Source organism: Natrix helvetica, assembly GCF_964273705.1.
Source record: "Natrix helvetica genome assembly, chromosome: 2".
Lineage (NCBI taxonomy): Eukaryota > Metazoa > Chordata > Lepidosauria > Squamata > Natricidae > Natrix > Natrix helvetica.
The window spans coordinates 263,746,991-263,771,389 of NC_138552.1; the positions used below are offsets into that span (position 1 = coordinate 263,746,991).

General features: G+C 38.8%; 1 protein-coding gene across 3 annotated transcripts in view; it reads right to left on the bottom strand.

The window, feature by feature from the left end:
* USP34 (ubiquitin specific peptidase 34) overlaps nucleotides 1-24,399 on the bottom strand; it is a 182,318-nt gene that overhangs the window by 134,288 nt on the left and 23,631 nt on the right. For all 3 annotated transcript variants that reach the window (XM_081940705.1, XM_081940703.1, XM_081940704.1), the window contains exons 3-14: nucleotides 21,649-22,072; nucleotides 16,011-16,061; nucleotides 14,074-14,223; nucleotides 10,512-10,579; nucleotides 8,739-8,931; nucleotides 5,549-5,610; nucleotides 5,053-5,134; nucleotides 4,876-4,968; nucleotides 2,196-2,321; nucleotides 1,680-1,809; nucleotides 943-978; nucleotides 189-319 (exon numbers count right to left, since the gene is read on the bottom strand). In XM_081940705.1, coding sequence (XP_081796831.1) covers nucleotides 189-319; nucleotides 943-978; nucleotides 1,680-1,809; nucleotides 2,196-2,321; nucleotides 4,876-4,968; nucleotides 5,053-5,134; nucleotides 5,549-5,610; nucleotides 8,739-8,931; nucleotides 10,512-10,579; nucleotides 14,074-14,223; nucleotides 16,011-16,061; nucleotides 21,649-22,072 — 1,546 coding nt within the window. The remainder of the gene's footprint in view (nucleotides 1-188; nucleotides 320-942; nucleotides 979-1,679; nucleotides 1,810-2,195; nucleotides 2,322-4,875; nucleotides 4,969-5,052; nucleotides 5,135-5,548; nucleotides 5,611-8,738; nucleotides 8,932-10,511; nucleotides 10,580-14,073; nucleotides 14,224-16,010; nucleotides 16,062-21,648; nucleotides 22,073-24,399) is intronic.

Below are 24,399 nucleotides of genomic sequence, written 5' to 3' on the forward strand. Positions count from 1 at the left end.
AAATGGCTTGGTTCACCCAACAGATTGTATATGGAGAAGCAAATCAATTAATGATTCAGTGCAATGTATAAACTCTGCCATACATGTTAAACAAAAAATACATATTTCATATTATCAAATTCTTTACTAATCTGTTATCTTAATTCATCTTTTGAAGTTGTCAAAATCAGAAAAAATTACTATTGTACCTCTGTATCGGAAAGTCGCTGTTGGACATGCTTATTTCTACTAATCAGTTGTTCCTCCATTTCAATGTCACTTCCTCCACTCTGATGAGTATCGCTATTGTCACTGCTTTGAGGGCTTGCTGCAGGTGACCCTATTTCAGAAAAAAAGTCTGTTCAGAAAACGTTATTTCTGATTTTAATATAGTTTCAATCGTATTAATCCTGGAGTTTCCCAAGGACCGGTACTGGTCGGTGACCTATTAGGAACTGGACTGCATAGCTGGAGGTGAACAGCAGGGAAGCAAGAGGAGCTTCATCTGTATTTGCAGCTGCTTCCCAGCATTAGCATCACCGCCTAAGTTCTACCTCAGATAATCAGGAGCGTGAACCTACTGTAAAGTGTGCTATGCAAGGGATCTAGGTTGTGCGCTCCTCCTCACCCCAATCTGTGGAAAAATTGTCTTCCACAAAACTAGTCCCTGATGCCAAAAGGAAGGAGGGGCACTGTTTTGTTGTGGCTTTTGCTGTAAACTTTTGATTAGTCCAGCAGCGAGTAACATCAATAGTAAAACTGCAAGTTGACTTGCTGTTCTTGTACTTACAGAAAGTAAGAAAGAATTATAGAATTGTGTATGTGTAAGATCAAGAACTAGAAAGAGAATGCAGCTGCTGCTTAAAATGTAACTTAGTTTAGCTGTCACCTAAATGAAAGATGAACAAAGTATATATGTTTCTTAAGATGATTCTGTAATAATGCTTTTCTGCAATAACTTACATGGTGATGGAGCTGCTCTTCGAAGCTCTTCTTCCTCTGAAGAACGTTGGGGGCGGGGGGGGGGGAAGTAAAGATAGTGCTGATTATATATTACCAATAGTAACATAAAGATAGTCCTCAACTTATGACTATCTATTCAAATTACAACAGTGCTGGGAAAAAGTGATTTACAACCAGTCCTCACACTTAAAACCATTGCAGCATCCTTATGGTCATGTGATTAAAATTTGGGCACTTGGTCATCAGCATGCATTTATGGAAGCTGCAGCATTCCAGATCACACAATCATCATTTGTGATCTTCCCAGCTGGCTTCCAAAAGTAAACCAAATGGGGCAAACCAGATTAACTTAACAACCATGTGATTTAACAACTGTGCAATTCACTTCAGTGTGACAACTGCAGTAAAAAGGTCATAAAATCAGGCATAATTCACTTAACAACTGCATCGTTTAACAACAGACGTTCTGATCCCAATTGGGGTCATAAATCAAGGAGTATCAGTATCTAACTAAATTTTCTGGAGAGTGTTCTTTATTTTCTAGAATATGCTGGGCATTTCTATTTGAAACTCTTATTTCTACATTTGAATAAAAATGAAACAAGAAATGTATGGTTAATTAAAAGAAACTGTTTCTTGTTTAGAAAATATATTAGTCTCTATAATAAACTCCCCCAGAAAACTTTAAATCTATTAGTTAATCATTTATGATGTCCAGGAAATAAATGTGCACTCACCTTTTTTATTTCCCATGGGTAAGTTTGTACTAAGTAAAGATGCAAAAGAACTCTGTTTTGATAGTTGGGCCTTAGCTGCTAGAGCATTATTCCACAATGCTTTAATGAGCATGGATGCCAAATATAAAGTCTGTAAAGGGATAATAAATTACAATGTCAAAAATGTGTATTGTGTTATTCATAAATTGTAAATGTGTTTGCTGTTAGCTATAAATTCACAAATGCAATGCAAATCCAAACTAGGCTCAAATGGAATCTTCCTAATTTAATTTTTTTCTATTACAGCAAAAAAAAAATGATAGAGATGTAAATATTGGCCTCTAATCTCAGTAAACCTATGCACATAAATGAATTTCCTCTCCCTCTTTTCGGAACAAGGGCATCCAATTTATTCTATCAGCAATTCCATAATTTCCCCTACTACTTTCATATGTAATTTTGCTTAATTTTTAAAAAGTCATATATGGAAAAAATTTCAGCCAGAAAAAATACTGCTTTAAATTCATTTATTTCTACCTGTTCGGTATGTGCACTTGGATGGAGGATGGAAACTAAATTAAGAAGATGTCTGAGTGGCACAGGATCCAGGTTCTTGATCAATGAAGGAAACAAGTCATGTATATAGCGGCTACAATGCTTCAACTTTAAAAAGAAAGAGAAAGACAATTTATTAAGAGAAATGGCTTTTCTTCCTCCTAACAGCTTCTATAAGCAACTTGAAGTTTGTATATTCTAAGGATCAGCAAAATAATTCATGCACACATCATTCCTTTATATGGAAGAGAAATGGGTGTGTGTGTATGTGTGCCCAAACTGAAACATTTTTTTTTACCCAGACGTAGAAAGAAATAAGGGTTTTATTCCAGATACTGACTAAAATGCAATTGTTCTGAGCAGAAGTGTTTTGAGGGAACCATAAAAAAGCCAAGTTTTTCTGAGGCCATGCAGCAGAGACAATGACACCATCTAAAAAGTAAGTATCTTTGCTTCTGATGAAGAAGAGACAGGGTTTGACTGAACCTTCAGATTTCAGAAGTATCAGGTTCAAAACACATTTTTTCATTTTATGAACACCCTGTCTCTTTTAGTTTTAGGCTTCCTTAATACCATGTTCTCTCTTCTAAAATATTTTACAAAATTGTGATAATGAAAATAGAAATATACAACATAATATCAAATCATAAAGGGCAATTAGAGATGTGAAACATTTTTTAAAAACAAACGGAGAAAGTAAATCTAAACGTAAATTAATTTAGCACCGAAGTATCTAATTCAGTAAAGTAATTACAGTGCTGGCCAAAGGTTCACTGATTAGCACTGAAAGAAAATGGTATTTATTATCAAATAAAAACAAAACCATGATTTTTTTCAATATTAATTCATCACCATGCAAAGGCTTTGGTATATTATGTTTTTGCTTGTTTTTAAAATGGTTGGAATCTTTAGGAATCTTAAGTTGGTGAAAGATAAGCATTTGCACAATTCGCAATATATACCTATAATTACTCATTTAGTGGCCCTTCGAAGTTACAATGGCACTGAAAAAAAGTGACTTCTGACTGTTGTTCACACTTATGACAGTTACAGCATCCCCATGATCATGTGATCAAAATTGGACTTGGCAACCGGCATGTATTTATGACCGATGCAGTGTCCCAGGGTCACGTGATCATCATTTGTAACCTCAGATGGTTTCCAAAACGCAAAGCCAATGGAGGCAACCAGATTTGCTTAACAAATGCATGATTTACTTAACAACTGTGGCAAACAACTGTGTTATAAAATGGAATGCAACTCATTTAACAACTGTCTTGCTTAGCAATGGAAACGTTGGGCTCAACTGTGGTCATAAATTGACGTCTGCCTGTACTATATTCAGCAGCAACTAGAACTTCATATAGCAGTCTTCACAAATACAAGCTTTAAAATCCCTCTACTTCTGATCCTCATACAAGGATTTGTTATATGTCTGCTGAAAAAGTAGACATTAAAATAGTCACGTGGAGTCAAACTCAAGTAAAAAGAGACTTTACCTTTATCTTATGATAGAAAAGGGAAACACGAATGAAACATTTCTATACACTTGAGACCTTGCAAATTCATTGAATGCCATGACATCTAATAATGATGATGTTAAAAATTTGTATTAAATAATAAATGAACCCCAGTATGATATACAGGTAGCCCTTGACTTACAACTACAATTGCCCCAGAATTTCTGTTGCTAAGTAAGACCTTTGTTAAATGAGTTTTGCCCCATTTCTTGCCAGAGTTACTAAGTGAATACTGTAGTTGTTAAGTTAGTAATATAGTTGTTAAGTGAATTTGGTTTCCTCATTGACTTTGCTTGTTGGAAGGTTGCACAAGGTGATCACATGACCCCAAAACACTGCAACTGTCAGAAATACATGCCAAATGTCAAGCATTCAAATTTTGATCCTGTGACCATTGGGATGCTGCAGAGGTTCTAAGTGTGAAAAATGGTTAAATCACTCTTTTCAGTACCATTGTAATGTCAAAAGGTTGCTAAATGAATGGTTTTCAGTTGGGGACTACCTATATTATATTTAAACTGCTCTGATATGAAAAATGCTTCAAAGTTTCTAGGAGCATATATAAGTTGAAGAATAAGTAGTTAATATCCAACTGCTGCTTTTTTATGCTTTATCTGAAAATTTCTTTCCTTTTTGAAGTTTACTTATTTAAATTTAGAGGCTGCCCATCTCTTGGTGGCTCGAAACAATCAGAGGAATTAAATTAACTTGCCAAGCATGCCGAAGAAAAACATACTTAACACATCAGAGTGCCTGAGCACTAGATTTGATATCACTTGACCTCTACATGTTTTAATTCAGAGTAGCTGTTCATAATAAAAATCCCAAAACAATGATCAGCATCTACACTAAACTTAAAATAACATAAGCATGTATACATATATTTAAGAAACACATATAATTTAGATATAATTAAAATCATAATGTAGTGCTATGGGAATAAGCTGCAAACACATAAGGCTTTTGCAGCTTTACAAATCTTTCAGGTTCAAAAGAACAGATTTACTATATACCTGCCATATTGAATAAATCAATTTCTCATTCCATCTAAACCCAAGCCTTTCCATTATTTTTATTTTCTTAGCATAATAGTATTTTGCCTGAGACCACTTTTTGGCATAATTCTTAAGCAAGAGGTATACCTGTGCTGCAGCCCATATGCAGTCTATATGCGGAGTACTAAGCCGGCCTTCAGCAGCAAGAAAATTAAGAATCACTTGGCACTGTTTAATGATCTGGAAAATATTAAATCAACATTAAAAAATTAAAACTTAAACTTCATGATAAAGGGAGACAATCCTGCTTTATATTAAACATACCTCAATATGCAAATTTGGTCCAAAAATATGTTCCACTACATTGTTGTTGATTAGCCAATCTGCAAGTTCTTTAGCAATGGATCTATATAAGAGGAGGGAAACATAAGGTAATTAAAGAACTTCCATTAATTGTTATCTACTAGTTAGGGACATGCAATTTCTTTAGTCTAAGCACTACATAAGCCCTCCCCTATTGGTGTATGGAACATCCTTTTACAGTTGATGAAAATCAATAAACATTTATGGGAAAGAAAGGACTTATATTTGAAAGACTGGAGGGGCAACTCAACCTTCCAGAGAGGATTTAAGATTTTTAGTTAATGTGTGTTAAAATACGATGTGCATATAAAACTTAAAATAACCATCATTTTGGCATTTGGCATTGAATGACTCCAAAATCACAGTTCACACTGAATTCTAATGAAATTTTACTGTTGACTGCGATGTAGTTGGGGTGAAGTTTAATGAAAGTATTCCAAACTTAAAAGATACTTACGTTTCTGTATCTGAAACCAAGGATTCATTATTACACACATCATTGAAAGTATGAAGTTGATTCTACAAGTAGGAAAAAACACTTTAAATTTATAAAGGCCCAAAAGATACAATTGATTTAAATGAAGCATCATTCAAAAGTTAAGTAATCAAATTAGTAACTCTATTTCTATAATAAAAATACTAAAGAAATATACTTTAGCCAATAAAGAACAGCAAGTTAATCAAAATAGGTTCTTACCTCAAATTTATTCATTAAAATCTTTTACAAAAGGTTGTTTTCCTTTTATGGTTAAAATATATGAACTGAACATACTGACATATTACTACACTGATTCTTTCACAGTAAACTTCATTAATAATTGCAATTTCTTATTTTGATCATTACAACCATTTGTATTGTACACAATATTAAAATATCCATTTATTTTACAAACAAAAATGCCTGTGAATATGTAAAATAATGGATTGTTTGGCTGTAGCTTCTGTGTGCGAACAGAGCCACTGAAATTTGGAATCATGGTATATGGCAGTGATGGCGAACCTATGGCACGCATGCCACAGGTGGCACGCGGAGCCATTTGTCAGGGGATGCAAGGCTCTGCCCTGTCAGCTGGCCAGCGCGCATGCGCGCGCTGGCCAGCTGAGTTCACCTTTTTAAAAGCCATTTTTCGCCTTCCCCAGGCTCCAGAGGCTTTATAGGAGCCTGGGGAGGGCGAAAAGAGCCTTCCCCGCTCCCCCCCCCCGGAGGCCCTCAGGAGGCTTCAAGGACCGTCTGGAGGCTTCCCTGACACCTTCGGAGCGCTTAAAACCACCCTCCGAGCAAACCGGAAGTCACTTCCGGTTTGCTCGGAGGGTGGTTTTAAGCGTTCCAAAAGCTTCAGGGACCGTCCGGAGGCTTCCCTGACGCCTTTGGAGCGCTTAAAACGACCCTCCGAGCAAACCGGAAGTCCGAAGGCTTCAGGGAAGCCTCCGGACGTTCCCTGAAGCCTCCGGAGGGCCTCCGGGGGGGTGGGGGAGGCTCTTTTCGCCCTCCCTAGGCTCCTATAAAGCCTCTGGAGACTGGGGAGGGCGAAAAAAGCATGTAAAAATGGGGGGGGTCCGCATGTTGTGCGCACATGCGCACTGGGAGGGTCGCACACTGCATTATGGGTGCGGCACGCCCGCACACAACCCCCCTGCACTCCCCCCCTTGTGGCACGCAAGCCAAAAAAGGTTCGCCATCGCTGGTATATGGTTTAAACTTGTTTTGCAAATTGTTAAAAAAGCCTGCATGGATTATGACAATATCTGAATTCAGTTACAAAATCATATACATTTTGCTACACATTTTGTTTAAAACCAGATTTACTCTCACTCTCCTTAGCACACACTGAAGAAACAGCAATTATTTCATTACGATTTTTCTCACAAATTTTGGAAAATTTGAGTATTACATCAAATATCTGCCTTAATTTAAAATTGCTGTATTTGTGAAGATATTTCATCTTATTTACAAATAACAGTTAATGCCATTTTTGTGGGCTTGGGTGATCAAAATGTCCCTTGATCTTTTTGGTTCCATTAAATAGTGTGGAATTAAATTTTTTCACAGGTATCACATAGTGAGCCAAAACAGTGGTGGGTTTTAATTTATTTTACTACTGGTTTGCTCGTGCGCACGCATGACCAGAAGTGTCCAGGTGGAGCTTCCCGCTGCTGCCACTACCGGATCGCCCGATCCGGGACGAACTGGCAAAAACCCACTCTGAGCTAAAATATAGTAAGGTACGTACCATGTTTTCCCGAAAATAAAACAAGGTCTTATTTTCTTTTGGCCCCTGAAATAAGCGCTTGGTCCTATTTTCAGGGAGGTCTTATTATTATTAGTCCATGCGGTCAAAAGCTTGGTTGGGCTTATTATCCGGGGAGGTCTTATTTTCAGGGAAACAGGGTATATTCAAATAGTTCTAAGCAAGGGTAGTTTTCTGTGTACTAAGTAAGTACATTATTTTCTCTAATATCTGCTATTGTCACCTTTGGCAGAAACCACCTCAGGTAGGCATTTCCTGTAACTGCCTATAAGCCTGTGATATTGTCTAAAAGAAACTTTTTACCACTCCTTCATGTAGATTTTTTTCAACCGACAAGACAAGAAGTAATGGTTGGAAACCTATCAAAGAGAGTTTCAACATAGAATAAGGAGAAATTTCCTGACAATCAGAACAATTAATAAGTGGAACAGCTCGCTTTCACAAGTTGCAGGTGCTCGATTACTAGAGGTTTCTAAAAAGGGATTGGAGGGCTTCCGGTGACGTCATTGGCGATGGGGGCAGGCTCAGAGATCGCTCCGAAGTCTAGCTGACTAACCAGGGGTCTGGCGGCATAAAGAGTGGCCGGTTGTCGGTCTCGGAGGGACTTGGCGAAGCGGGGGGCGCTTTTCTGCAGACGGGGTGAGGTGCGATCTCCTCGGCGACGCAGAGGCTTAGCCCTGATCCCAGATGTCTGAAGAGGGACGCATGGCGGCCCCAAAGCCATGATGCAGCATTTTTGTTCGGCATAGAGATTTTGGTGTGAATCTGGATGCCCTCAATTTTTTGCTATCTGATTATCTTTGGCAATTTTTTGGGGGGAGGGATGGGACTTTTAGCAGCAGTGGTAAGCAAGAGCAATTATGACAAGCAGGAGAAATTATCTTAGGCAGTAAAATCATAACTTTTGAAGAAAAGAAAAATAATACAGATACCCTCAACTTACAATAGTGTGTTTGGCAACCGTTCTAAGTTACAATGGCACTGAAAAAAATGACCTATGACTGTCTTTCACACTTACAACCATTGTAAGTGTTCAAATGATCAAAAGTCAGATATTTGGCAATTGACTCATATTTATGACAATTGTAGTCTCATAAATATTTCCTGGAATCATGTGATCCCCTTTTGTGACTTTCTGAGAAGCAAACTCAATGGGGAAATCAGATTCACTTAATAACCATGTTACTAATTTAACAGCTGCAGTGATTCACTTAACAACCACAGTAAGGTCATAAAATGAGGCAAAACTCACTTAACAAATGTCTTGCTTAGCAACAGAAAATTTGGGCTCAATTGTGATAGTAAGTTGAGGACTATCTGTATTGCCTCAGAACAGTTTTACATATACTTATTTATTTGTATATCTATATGTCTACATATATATTCAAAGCTTCTTACTGTTATTTGACTAAGTCCAGCCAATCTCATGGTTAAGGTTGGTGACATAAAGTACTTAAAAGCAAGATCAAGACTCTCTTTATCAAAACACAAGGCAGTATCTAATGGCTCTTTAACGGTGCTCCACATTAAATCTGCCATATTACGAGCTGCACTCTGTCTTAACTCCTGGTCCGACAGTTTGCATAAATACCTAAGCAGAAATACAAGGAAGATCAAATTAATATTAACGAAACAAGTCAAATTAATTTTGCCAGTCATATTTTTAATTGAAAATATATAACTTTATAGAAACCTTAATAGCACAATTATAAGTTATAAGAAACCAGTCTTAAGTTAAATAAAAGTAAGTTTAAATGTAATTTCATTCGGGAAAAGACTTGTCTGAAAGCATTTGAAACATGTTATCAAATACATGTGAAAATCCATGTGACTTTTGACGATTTTATCTAATTTTTAATTTCTTATATTTGTACATTATCCACCATATGTACTACTATTCCATTTGTTTCCTCAGAACTAGACTGGTAGAAGTACTTCGATTTTATTCAGGTTCAAGCAGGATTTAGTTTTCTGTTTAATGAGTGCTTGAATTCAGATTTCTTCTATCCATTGCTAAAAGCAATGCTTTTTAAATTTCACATTCTGGAATAGCCTCTCCAACCTAGTATCTCATGATTATACTGCCAAATTTCTTTCCTGCAATTGTAGTTCAACATGTGTGGAGGATACTAGATTACAATGGGTATGGCTGATTTCTAGAACTATAGCTTGATGACAAATGATTATAAATTCAACTGATAGAGCAATCAAGAGGTTCATCTCCTCATTCCAAAATTTTATTTGTGTTTAGTTTGAAGGCATCTATCATAATCACCAAATGTTTTTCAGGAAGCAAAAGTTTCCCCCAAAAAATGTTGTCCCAATATAATTATTGATTTCTTAAAATACTAAAGCTAAGCATCCAGAATGCAATGGTGAGGGTAGTTACAGGCATGTCCATGCACCAACTATGTTATACAAGCTGCACTGGCTTCCTAATATGCTTCTGAGTATATTTTATGTTGCTGGTTACCTAATAAATCTGTTCATGACATAGCACTAAATTACATAAGCCTATCTCCAACTGAATCTGTGTATCTTGCGAATCTGGCCGAGTAGACATGCTCTGGGTACCTTCTATATCAGTGATGAGGAATCTTTTTCGCCTTGGGTGCCAAAAGCACGCACATGCCTGCTGTCGCACGCACTCGCGTGTCCACACCCATAATTTAATTTCCCCCCATGCCGCACCCCTGCGCATGCGTGACACCCCCCCCCCCACTGTACCACGCATCGCTTTCTTGGAACCCGGTAGGTTTCTTGGTGGGCCTGGTAGGTCTTGTTTTTTCCCTCCCCAGGCTCCAGGAGCTTTCTTGGAGCCTGGGGAGGGTGAAAAACAGGCCCAACGGGTCAACTGGAAGTTCATCCGGTTGGCCCGTTGGGCTTATTTTTCACCCTCCCCAGGCTCCGGAGGCTTTTCTGAAGCCTAGAGAGGGTAAAAACGGCCTCCACCGGAGGGCCGAAAAATCAGCTGGCCAGCGCACACATGCGCGCTGGAACTGAGGGCTGCCGTACCTGCTAATATGGCTCTGCGTGCCACTGTGGTAGGCATGCCATAGATTCACCATCACGGTTCTATATGATAAGTTCAAATAGTACTATAAGGGGGGCAAATAGGTTAGCATTTTATGTAAATAAATTTCAGGAATCAGAAATAAGTGCAAAAAGTACCTGATGACATAGGTCCTAAAAGGTATAATGTGTTGCATGACAGCAGGGATGTGCAGCCATATTCTGATCTATGCAAAAAGTACAAAAATTGAATACCTTAAACTGAAATGTCTTACATCAACAAACTTAAGATACATTTATTTGCCAACTAGAATGAGGAATGCTTTTTTTCCCCTATAATAGAGAGGTCTCCAATCTTTCCAGCTTGGTGGTCCAGGAGGAGGGAAGAGGGGATAGCTTTGTGTGAGTGGTGGGCGTGCGTGCAAGTGGACATAGCTCCATTTGTACAAGCAGGAGCCCACTGCTCACACAAATGGAGCTTTGAACTTAAGCATGAGAGATCACCACTTGCACAAGCGGAGCTGCAAGTGTGCTCGCTTGCCACTTGTGTAGAATTGTTCTGAATAGGTTGCAGCCTAAGAGTGGGCCAAGGTCCGGAGGTTGGGGATAAAGATATAATTTAAATTACTAACACATTAGACAAAATGTGTCAGAAAGTATGAGCTGGTTTCATCAAGATTATCTGTGTGCGGAAGCAGATTAGTGATTCTACATCTCATTTTCCAGTGATAATGAAAGAACCAGGATGAGTTTAGGAGAAAATAGAAAAAAAGAGCAAGGCAGAAAAGCTGGATTGTCCAGAGAAATCTGTAAAAGCCAGGCCAAAGCAAAAACAAAAAGTCTGTTTAAAAAACAAGAAACAGTCAAGTTATTTTCATTCAGGGGAGGTCTGGATGATACTTTTTGGTTAGGGTTTTTGGCTATTAAAGAAAATATTGTAGACTTTGTATAATCTGCAGATAGGGATAAAACAACAAAATCAATCAAATATGCATGTTTTAAAGCAAGATAGTTCTGACTGAACAATGAACAGTTGCAAGTTATATATACATTGAAGTGTATTCATGTACTTTGATAGAATGCTAGATAACTTCTCTCCAAACTCCAGTCAGTGAAGACGACAAATGCTAAACTTTAAGTACCTGGAGAAAGCAAATTATCTGGACCTTTTTCAGGTGAAATCCAGGTTCGATTATAATACAGAGATGGCAATGGTCACACTTATGGATATTTCTGGAGGACCAAGGATGGGGGTTGTATATCCATCCTTCCAATTCTGGGTTTCTCAGCTGCTTTTGATACCATTGATTATAGTATCTTTCTGGACCAACCAAGGGTAAAAACAATAAGGGAGGGCACTATTTTGTATTGGTTCTCCTCTTTCCTCCAAGGTCAGTTCCAATCAGTATTCGTAGAAGAGTCAGAGAGAGATCCTAGCTCTAAATCTTTTTATGGAGATTGCCTTGGGGTTTCTTGCCACTCCAATATAACATCTATGAAACCAGTCAATCAAAACAAATCTTTATTACAGTCAAAGACCAGTACAAGGAGGATGGGGTGCAGTTAATTCAAAAAGCATTAACACAAAAAGATATAAAACATAAAAGTATATATAAAAACAAAAGTTGAAAAGGGCTTTAAAAGAAGGATTAGGAACATTAAATGGGTATAGAGGCTAACTACAAAGGCTAAATATGTATGCCGATACAGAAGGCTGTATAACTATTTTGTATCTTATTATGTTTGTCTTATTTTTTCTTTTCTTTTTTGGGGGGGCGTTTTTTTCTGTTTTTAAAGGTAAAAATGTTTAATAAAAACTATTTTTCAAAAAATAATAAATAAATGGGTATAGAGGAATATAGGTGGTGTATGTGTGAATGTAAGTGGTCATATAATATACTATGTTAGTATGTGGCAAACTAAAGTTATTACAGCACGGCACACTCTAGCAACAAATTACATGCTCATTAAGGTTATAATACAGGTCATCATCAGACAGATATCAAATGCTTCTATGGCTAATATGGCAACATTGTATATTAAAACAGAGTACCTTAAAGCAGTAGGGAGGTGTAGAATTGTCCTGAGTATTTATGCAATAATAGTGAGATGATGCTACTGTGTTTCCCCGAAAATATGACATGTCCTGAAAATAAGGCCATGCCATTCTTTAGGTGGGCAAAAATGTAACCCGTCCCCTGAAAATAACCCCCCTGGACAAACCCCCTCCCTCCAGTCAGGCAGAGTGCCGCTCACCAACCTAGCGGTATCCCGAAGATGCCAAGCTGTGGGAACCGGGGGGAGGCGCTCGCGTTGCTTGGCGCTTTCGGGATACCGCTAGTTTGGTGAGCGGCGCTGTGCTCAGCTGGAGAGGGGGGGGGTACTGGGCAGCTGCTCTCTTGTGAGCAGGCTCCGAAAGAGCCGGGCACAGCCTCAGGGGTGAACGGCTATGTTGCGCTGTCACAGCAGCGCAACACAGCAGCCATCAAGCGACCACGCTCACGAGCAGCCACCCAGCAAATCCCCTTTCCAGCCGGGCACAGCGCCATTCACTGACCTAGGGGTATCGCCAAGCCACGTGAGCGCCTGTTTGCCAGTTCCTGCGGCTTGGTGTTTTTGAAATGCCTGTGAATGGCGCTCTGCTTCGCTGGGAAGGGGGGTTACATGCGTGGCTGTTCCGATCCCGCTCGCGCGCCTCCCAGCCTGATGATATCCCTACTCAGCTCTCCCTCCAGAGCCAGGGCATCGCTGCTGCCGCCGTCGCTGCTCTATGGTTGTATGCTCTGGGAGTACGCTCTGCCTGCAGCCAGCCCACAACCATAGAGCATACGCCCAGAGCAGCCACTACTGGAAGACTTGGTTTGGAAGCTGCCGAAAAAGCCATGCTTTGATGGCAGCGGCAGCGTAGGTGCCCTGGCTATGCAGGGAGAGCTGGGCCAGGGCATCGTGAGACTGGGAGGCGCACGAGCGAGATCGGAACAGCCGCTCACACAACCCCTCTCTCCAGCCATGCAGAGCCCCATTCACTGACCTAGAGGCCTTCCAAAGGAGCCAAGCCATGAGAGCCAGGCGGCGAACAGGCGCTCACGCAGCTTGTCGAAACCCCTAGGTCAGTGAATGGCGCTGTGCCCGGCTGAAAAGGGGGGTTTGCCGGGTGGCTGCTTATGAGCGTGGTCACTTCATGACTGCTGTGATGTGCTGCTGCGACAGCACAACACAGCCATTCGCCCCTGAGGCTGTGCCCGGCTCTTTGGGAGCCCGCTCACAAGAGAGCAGCTGCCCGGCAACCCCAAAACAATAAGCCCTCCCCTGATGATAAGGCCCAAGCCATATTTTGTGGATCAAAAGAAAATAAAACCCTGTCTTATTTTCGGGGAAACACGGTAGTATCAATGTTTATGTAATAGGTACTGAAAAACCATGTGCTGTTGTTTCTGTATATCTAGAGTCACAGGGACATGGTCTCTCCAGGTAAGGAATCTTCTAGTATTGGCCTTCAAGGACAGCTGAAAGGAATCCATGATATCATGCCAAGGTCCTCTGCTGGTTACAAACTTTTCAGTTGAATTAGGTAATTTACAGGAGAATAAGTCCCTGATGGATTGACCAGCAATAATGGCTGGAGACCTGGCTGGATCCAACTGGCACTTTATATCTGTGATATGCTATATGTGCTACATGTAGCATTATTAAAATTAGAAAATTGTAGATATATACTTACATTAGAAACCACAGTGATAAATGCATGTGCTATGAGAAATGGCAAAGTTTCGGGAGTTCCATATTCAAAACAGTCCTTCATGAGGGCTAGGCCATTTTTTCCACAAAATAAGCAAACATAGCGAAGCAAGTGCAATGGTACTTCTACATCCTATAGAAATAAAAGCAATTTTTTAAAAATCCACATGTATCTTTCTTATTCAAAATAATTATACGCCTACAAGCTATTCTGAAATCTTTTCTTCATGAGCACTGAAGCAATATTTCAGGATTTATGTAAGTTCCATTTGATGCACAATTCATTGTATTGATTTTGGACAAAGTGTTAAAATTAAAACTATGTAATGTTGTGAAATACTATATATGAAACTTCTGTAGTCTCACATTTTATATCCATTTGCATGTATTTAGGTTTATACAGCAATGCTGAACTCTTTGAAATTCCTGAAAAAGCTGAAGATAACTATAATATAGGTGCAATTATTCAGTCTATATACAATAAAACAGTGAAGCTATACTTGTTTATTCATCCAACAGTAAAAATGTAGCATAAGTTCTTTTAAATTGGTTACACATAGTTTATATTGTTTTTTAACTTGTTTTAATTGGATTGTTTTTATCTGTTATGAGCCCGGCAGCTTAGGTAAACTACGTAGCCATACAAAAATTTTTTAAAATGTGGTGCAAGATTCTAACAATCCAAAAGACACCAGGCAGATTCAAACACAAAATATAAGGCGACATACAGATGTATATAGCACCCATTGATATTCTGTTAAAAGCACAGAATATGGTTTACAAACCACAATAAGAGAGGCAAAAAAACATAGCAATATGTCAGAATCCAGGTCGCGATGTGATCAAGTTTGCCAACCCTGGCTTAGAGAGTGCTGTAAAGAACTATGAAGTGTTATATGTGCTACTGCTATTATTATGTTCCCAGTCATGCAGAAGGTTATAGACTAAGGTACCAGCTACAACTTTTCTTTCAATTGGATTTGGCAATTTTTTGATCCTACCCCATCTTGAGCACTGCACTGTGCGTGTTCAATAGGTGCAGCTAAAAAGACAAATATTAATATATGCTATAGGGATTATAAAATGCCTATATTGAAATATCTACACCAAATGAAGCAGTAATTAATTGGCAATTTATGGTGTTGGCACCTCTAAATTCTTAAATGGCTTAGAACCTGATCATTAAGACCCTAACCCTATAACAGAATGTATTTTAAAGATATCTCTTTAAAGGTGGGATACAAATAATAAATAAATAGTTAGAGACCTCCCACTTTTTAAAAAATGCATACAGGAGAAAGCCCTTCCCTGGACTGCTTCCAGGCTATGAAGTGCAGTCCTTTGAAAGTTATATTTAGCCTTTGTTCTATTAGTATTTAGATCAGGCATGTCCAACCCACTTCCCATAGGTCACATGTGGCCCTGACAGCTAGTACTGTGACAGTACTACAGCATAAGATCATACACGTTTAACACTATGTATATTTGTATACATTAACTGTATTACACATTTTATATGCAGCCCAAAACAACTCTTCTTCACTCAATGGGGTCCAGGCAAGCCAACTAGTTGAAAACGTTTGATTTAGATAATCTGTGTGGTTTAATATATTTTTCCCCCGCCTTTTATTATTAATTTCCATATTATTTTCAGATTTTTCACTTATTTTTGTTTTTTAAAATAATAGCCTCCTTCAGTATTTGCTACAGTAAAAAGGAAGAGGATATATAAAATAAATAGGCTGCAGAAAGTAATATTGATTCAGTATAATACAGCTTAAGGATCTTACTTATTTAATTAAACTTTTATTTCAACTGAATTCAGGACAATACGTAAGCCACTAGAATGCTTTCATGAACAAAAGTAGTAGGCTATAATTTTTGACACCGTGCATTTTTAAATAGAAATTGAAAACTTACATTCATGTCACAGAATGCCCCTAATATATTGCTTTCTTGTGCAGAAATATCCTGTTTAAAAAAGCATAAATTATTTAATTATGAATGTTCCAAATAGGTAAAAACTTAAGGTACATATGCAGAAAACAATAATTATCAAGAAATAAAATCCAGAATACAATTATTCCCTTACTCTGTTCTTTCTTTATATCTCATCTAGGATCGGTAAAAATATAGTATTTTAATTTGTACATATTGTCCAAAATAGTAGGTTATTCAGCTTAGTAATTACCAGCATAAGGAAACAAATCCCTTTACATGCTGAAACTAGGATTGAAACCTATTTCAGGGATAGTATAACGTCTTGAAGGGCAACTGTTAAAAAAAAGTCACATTATTTCACAGCACTGGTTCTCTTGCATCATATGTTAAAGTCTAGTTCTTCTGATGGAAAGGAAGACATGCTCATTGCTTTAAAATTATAAATTACTGTACTTGAATGTTAATTAAAATTGCTATAGTAAATTACATATATAACTGTTTTAAAAGTAATGTATAATTTGTAAAGCCATGAGTCAATATTAGCCACCCTCAAGTTCATTGCTGTTTTCTCTTTCTGTTTAATCTTAATGATGATTAGGATCAAACAGGCCGAACCAAAGCTATGGTTTGATGTTGGTCTATTTCTATAAACCGTACATGGCACAAATTTATAACTGTGTTCCTATGCAGCTACCTGTGATTAACACAGGTTTCAGATATATATATTATAATTCAAGAAAATATTATACAGGTACTCCTTGACTTACCATAGTTCATTTAGTGATCATTTAAAATTACAACAGCCCTGAAAAAAGTGACATGACTATTTTTCACATTTACAACTATTGTTGCATTCTCATGGTCACATAATCAAAATTCAGACCCTTGACAATCAACTCGTATTTATGACAGTTGCAGTGTATTGGGGTCATGTAAATCACCTTTTGTGACCTTCTGACAAGCAAAGTCAATGGGGAAGTCAGATTCACTTCACTGTGTTGCTAACTTAACTACTGCAGCAATTCACTTAACAACTGTGACAAGAAAGGTCTTAAAATGAGGCAAAACTCACTTAACAAATGTTTTACTTAGCAACAGAAATTTTGGTCTTAATTGCAGTTGTAAGTCAAGGACTACCTGTACTCTGAAAATTTTAGCTTTTGTTGCAGTCACATTTATATGATCCACTACTTTCTGCCGTAACTTAGTAGGTATAGAACAGGGTACAAACATACTGTATGTATGTTTTAAATGGACATTTTAAATGTTTCCTTATGACATCTCCAACAAAATGCTCTAGAATTACATATGTTGTACATGGAATTTTGTCAACTGGACAACATAAAAGGACTGTCCATGCTCTTAAAGCTGAAAGACTGATATTGCAACACTAACAAGATAAATGTATGGCTCCATTTACTCAATGGATCAAAGATTACACTTGCTATCTATTAGCAGACTATCTATAAATATAGACATTGTATCATCAAATATAAAAAAATACAGGACTCATTTATAATTCAGTACAGTAGAGTTGAGGGCGCTAAAAAGGACCAAGTGACATCTAGAGCACCAATGGAAAAAGACAAGGGATGAATCCAATTAATCATGAGAGCTTCTATTAAGGCCTACCTCATGGTGGTAAGAGTGGAAAACATCAATATATCTCCATTCTTACAGAGAATTGCCTGGGGCCTGCATTTAAAGTTGTCTGGAACCTCCTAGGTAAGGGTAAGCGGGAGGGCTGAGAGGTTTCTCTTTACGGACATACTGAGGAATTTTCAGTTAACAGATAAAATTGCTCAGACCCATTCTCAGTTGGATGTCAATGGGGGTGCAGGTCTTTTGGAAAGTTATATAGGAACAGTTTGTTCTTGTGGGAACCAAGGAAGTGGAGAGAGCTCTTGGGACTGTAAGCATCGCCACCAATGAATCAGATCCATTCCCCTCGTGATTGGTGAAGAAGGTGACATGTGGATGGGTTCAAACAATGGTTAATTTATCATTGACAGAAGTGGTGCTTTTGGCACTATTTAAAGAGCTATCATGCCAATTCTCAAGAAGCTATTTGTCCAGTCTCTCTCCTCCCCTTTCTAGGGAAAGTAGATAAGGTGGTGGTTGTGCTATTGTACTACAGCAGTGATGGCGAACCTTTTTTTGGCTCGCGTGCCACAAGTGGGGGAGCGCGGGGGGGTTGTGTGCAGGCGTGCCGCACCCATAATGCAACGCGCGATCCCAGTACGCATGCGCGCACAACGCCCCCCCCATGTTTACATGCTTTTTTCGCCCTCCCCAGGCTCCAGAGGCTTTATAGGAGCCTTGGGAGGGCGAAAAGAACCTCCCCCCCCCGGCCCTCCAGAGGCTTCCGTCCAGACGGTCCCTGAAGCCTTCGGAGCGCTTAAAACCACCCTCTGAGCAAACCAGAAGTGACTTCCGGGTTGCTCGGAGGGTCGTTTTAAGCGCTCCGAAGGCATCAGGGAAGCCTCCGGACAGTCCCTGAAGCCTTCGGAACGCTCAAAATGACCCTCCGAGCAACCCGGAAGTCATTTCCGGTTTGCTTGGAGGGTGGTTTTAAGCGTTCCAAAGGCTTCAGGGAAGCCTCCGGATGGTCCCTGAAGCCTCCGGGGGGGGGCTCTTTTCGCCCTCCCCAGGCTCCTATAAAGCCTCTGGAGCCTGGGGAGGGCGAAAAATAGCTTTTAAAAAGGTGAACTCAGTTGGCCAGCGCGCACATGCGCGCTGGCCAGCTGACAGGGCAGCACCTCACATGCCCTGACAATTGGTTCCGCGTGCCACTTGTGGCACCCGTGCCATAGGTTCGCCATCACTGGTGTAGGGGAGACATGATAGCAGTGTTCCAATATGTCAGGGGTTGCCACAAAGAAGAGGGAGTCAAACTATTCTCCAAGGCACCTGAGGATAGAACAAGAAGCAATGGGTGGAAACTAATCAAGGAGAAAAGCAACTTAGAACTGAGGAGAAATTTCCTGACAGTTAGAACAATTAATCAATGGAACAGCTTGCCTCCAGAAGATGTGAATGCCCCAATACTGGAAGTCCTTAAGAAGATGTTGGATAGCCATTTGTCTGGAATGGTATAGGGTTTCCTGCCTAGGCAGTGGGTTGGACTAGAAGACCTCCAAGGTCCCTTCCAAGTCTGCTATTGTATTGATGCATACTGTTTTCCCGAAAATAAACCATCCCCGAAAATATTGCAACACAGTAGTAGCATGAGGTGACCACGCTCACCGTCTCCTCCACCTCAAAAATAAGACCTTCCTGAAAATAAAGCCAAATGCTTATTTCAGGAGTCAAAAGAAAATAAGACCGTCTTATTTTCAGGGAAACATGGCAGTTGTACATTTCCACAAGTGATGCTGTGGGTGCCCTTTTGTGGTGGTTGGAAGATGTGGAGTCTGGATAGGGAACAGCAGGCTTCAACCGAATCTCAGTAAGACAGAGGAATTGTAGGTAGAGGCCTCTTTTTTATCTGAAGACTTGCTATGTTTGGTTTTGGATAGTTACACTGCCCCAGACAGATTTGGTGCATAATCTGGGGGTCCTTCTGGACTCATGACGTTTGTTCCTGCCTTTGCTCAACTTCATATTGTGTGCCAACTGCACCTTGCCCTGAATCAAAAAGTCTGCTTCTGGGTCCAAATCAAGATTATCATCTTTAAAGCTCCTCGTGGCATGGCACCAAGACACCTGAGAATTGTTTTGTTGCATTTCAGCAACCTGTCCCACCTGATCAAGCAGAGAGGATATGTTGCAGACTCAATTGGCTAAAGAATTACAGCTGGTGATATCTAGGAAGGTGAGACGAGACAGGTCTTCCAACCTTCCAGAAAAATGTGAAGACCTGGCTCTGTCAATTGGCATGGGAGTCTAAGAGTGACATGCAATCTTGGGGACAGTTTGTGGCTTCAAGGCACTCCTCCTGCCCTTTATAACTTTTTTGACCTCTAACTCTTAATTTTTTAATTCTGGTTTTAATACTATTTAATTTTGTCACTTTTCCTGCTTTTTGTTTCTAAATCACCCAGTTACTTAAGTGAGATGGGTGATGCAGAAGTTTGATGAATAAAAACAAATATTATGTGTACCATCCGTTTAAGTAGTTGAAACATAGTGATTTTTTCCAATCCCCCATGGAATCTGAATCGAAGTACTTTGAGACATGGGGAAGATTTTATGATTGGCTAGAGAAAGGAAACTAGAAAAGAAAGTAGGGAGAAAATATAAGAACCCAGACGATGCACTGTTAAATGGAAAAAAAGGGGGGGGGAAGGGAAGAATAGAAAAGAAAATATTAAATATATAAGTATATATTCAAGAGTGAGATATAAAGGAGGAGAAAACATAATTAGGATAGATTAGCAAAGGTAAGGGAATGGGAAATGATACCAAATTATATTTGGGTTTGTGGAAATATCATCCCAACGAAATATCTGAAAGAGACACCTACAACAATAGAAAAGAAAGGGAGAGAGGAGGAGAGAATGAAAGGAAGATGGGGGAAAGAAGAAAGAGGTAAGGAGAGGAGGACGGAAGGGAGAGGGTAGGAAGGGGAAGAGTAGGAGTAGGAGAAAGGTAAGGGAAGAAGGAAGGGGAAGGAGAGGAGGAAGGAAGGAAGTAGAGAAGGGAGGGAGGGAGAAAAGAAGGGAAAACAAGGTGGTGTTAAAACAGGCAGAAGGGATGGTAAACAAAGCAACCCAAATTGTATATTGTAATCTATTAAATAAATAATAACTGTATAAGAATGACAAATGTAAAGAAAAATAACAATTATGTGAATGTATACTTAAAATGGTATGAAAGAGAACAAAAAATAACAAAACATTAAATGAGGGAAAAAAAAGAATTGCACAATTACTTATTAGTGGGGGGAAAATGGCCTAGCTCTGTTTCCAAGTGTTGAAATATCTGTCTCCACTTGTTATTTGAATCCCATGTTATGCAAAACTAGATCTGACCCTCTGGTAGAACTGAAAATGTAGAGGCAAGAATTACTGCCAAACAAGAGTTTACATTAAAAAATCTGTCCAGAGCTGCTGGGAATCTGGCAGCATATAAATTAAATAAATTATTATTACTGTTATTATAATTAAAATGTAACTAAAGCATGTGTATTTTAAGAGTTCTTTACGAATCACTGATTTGTAGTATCACTTGACCCAAATGGATGGGGGAGGGAGGGACGGAGGGAGGGAGGGGGAGGGAGAGGGAGAGAGAGAGAGAGGGAGAGAAAAAACGAGAACACTGTACCAATATGTAGATATTGGTACAACTTTAGTGATTTAAAAAAAATATCATAACCGCAGCTAATTTTACAGCTTGACACAATGTAGTAAAAGTGTAATTGTGACTTCAAACATGGTAATTTGTTCCGTTCAAATCAACTAAGTATTTTCATTTCTCCTGCTATATATACATTTCATATAAAATGCTACCGTTCTTGTATCTCTCTAGTTAGGAGATTATAAGAAAGTTTTCAGATACTGAAACTGAATATACTCCAAAGAATAGGATACTTAATATTGTCAGGTTTTATGACACTCAAGAATTAAAGCTAACTTTTAGGTCATTTTCACACAAAAAAACTCTGGATAACATGTACCTCTATTGTGGGATGTGTATTATGTTTGTAGGCAGTATACAGAGGAAACTGGATCTGAAAGATTTTTGCAACACAAAGCAAGAGTTTTTCTTTCTCCTCAGTGCTCCATATGCTAAAGGCATCAGAACCTTCTGCAGATTCTTCTTCTGTCAGGATACAAGCTCTCCCAGAATCTATTTTTTCTTCTGTACTTTTGTGTCTATCTTCATTCTCTTCTTCTCCATGAGTTTCTCTTTCTACATTCAGTGGCTCATCAGATGCATTATTTTCATCTTGCCATGTTGAACCTAAGTTAATAGTGCAATGTTTACACAGCTGGTCCCGAAGAGCCTGTACTTGAGCAATCACTAGATTTATAAGTGCACACACAACTTGGTTGAAAATCTCCAAATGCTTATATTCCTTGAAACAGCATAGACACTGCCTGTTTAAAGAAAGGTAAATAAAAATTAAAATTCAGAGTTCTACAAATAACTGTGCTAACTACTTTAGATTATAAGTGAATATCATAGCATCCTTCCAATTTTGCTGAATTAAATTTTCCAGCATCCCTCACTACATTATTGGGACTTGTGAGTTCAGCAATTTCTATAGGGCTACATGTTGCGAACTACTTTCTCATAAAATCTGGCATTGCTCATTTACCGTATTTTTCAGAGTATAAGATGCTCCAAAGTATAAGACGCACCTAGCTTTTGGGGAGGAAAACAAGGAGAAAAAAATCTGCCTCTGCCTCCCAGCAATTTGCCTCCTTGTAACAAACAGCAAAAAGCACAGACAATATGCACTGTTTGTGGTGTATTTATGTGCATTTGTGCCTGACCCATAGAAATAGCAAAGAATTGGAGAAATGTACATTATGGAAGTATATTAATGCCAGAAAGTTTTCTTAAATGTAGTCACACACTAACTCATCCCAATTATTTAAATAGATCTACTCCAAATATGACTAAGTCAGGGTCTAATTAGACAACAGGACACTGTTACATTTCAGACTATACTTGTACAGAAGCTGTTAAAATTGATGTGGCTTTCTGGAAGTATATGTTATTCTCTGCTATTTAAAAGCAGATACAATATCATTGGGCTTCTTCAGATCAAGCATTTATTTTAAAAAGCTTCTTCATTTTGTTAAGTTGTCTAGAACAATAATAAAGCAGTTTTTTTAAAAAATAAGTCTAATAATTTGAACAATATATAGGCATTTATAGTTATTGACTTACCTCCTTGCAGCAAACAGCCTGATTAGTACAAGAAAGAAAAATCTGTTTCTGCCTCCCAGCAATTTGCCTCCTGCAGCAAACAGCAAGTTTCACTTTCAATTTCAGCATGGGCCTCCCAATCAGCAGCTATTTCAGGCTGCAGGGATTGTCATAGTCTATTGCTGCCTCAGCAAGCCCCATTTTCCTGTTTGCTGCAAGGAGGTAAATTGCTGGGAGGCAGAGGCCAAAGGGTGGGGGGCAGCGGATGGTGGAGCTACGTTCAGTGTATAAGACGCAACCAAATTTTCACCCTCTTTTAGGGGGGGGGGGAAGGTGCATCTTATACTCCCAAAAGGGGGGGGGGAGGTGCATCTTATACTCCCAAAAATATGGTGTGTGTGTGTGTGTGTATGTATGTGTGTGAATATATATATGTATGTGTGTGTGCGTGTTGTATTTGTGCTGATAAATAAATAAAGGGAGACTAGTATGGATCCAATTCAAGCTATTTAGCTCTCATCAGCTAGCCATACCCTTACTGGGAATACCAGGGGTTGTAACACAAATACATATATATGTATGTATGTATGTATGTATGTATGTATGTATGTATGTATGTATGTATATATGTATATATATATATATATATATGTATGTATGTATGTATGTATGTATGTATGTATGTATGTATGTATGTATTTGTGTTACAACCCCTGGTATTCCTAGTAAGGGTATGGCTGGTTTTGTTGTATTCCGGTCTTTTCCCATGTAAGAGGTCTTTTCCCGTGAAAGACCCGAATACAACAAAACCAGCATACCTACACCCGTGTGTAAGATTGAGATTGTCTTTGCAACGTTTCGGCAGGATCTCACCTGCCATCTCAATTGAGCCCAAGCTTGAAGATGGCAGGTGAGATCCTGCCGAAACGTTGCAAAGGCAATCTCAATCTTACACGGGAAAAGACCCGAATACAACAAAACCAGCACATATGTGTGTGTGTGTATGTGTGTGTGTGTGTTACAACCCCTGGTATGCTCAAATATGGGAGGGAGCTCACTACTCCCCCTTTCTGTCCTTCGGCTCATTACAGAAAACCATCCAGGCAGAAAACCATATTTTTTATTTTTAATGTTACCTTTTTATATTTGTGTTGCATTTGTGCTGATAAATAAATCTATACTAGTCTCCCTTTACTTATTTATCAGCACAAATACAACACACACACACACACATATAATGTATATGTGTTACAACCCCTGGTATATATACAGCACACACACACACACACACACACACACACATCTTAACTTAAGGATTCTTAATTTTATATTTATGATTTTAAATAAGGCAAATATATAAATAGATTTCTAATCCTTGATATTTTAAAAACTATAACATTCAACTGTGTATCTTAAAATAATATGGATTATGTCACATGCCACAAAGGTAGACCTACACTTGCAATAGTAATTAGACTTATACACCGCTTCACAGAGCTTTCCAGCCCCCTCTAAGCGGTTTACAGAGTCAGCATATTGCCCCAACAAT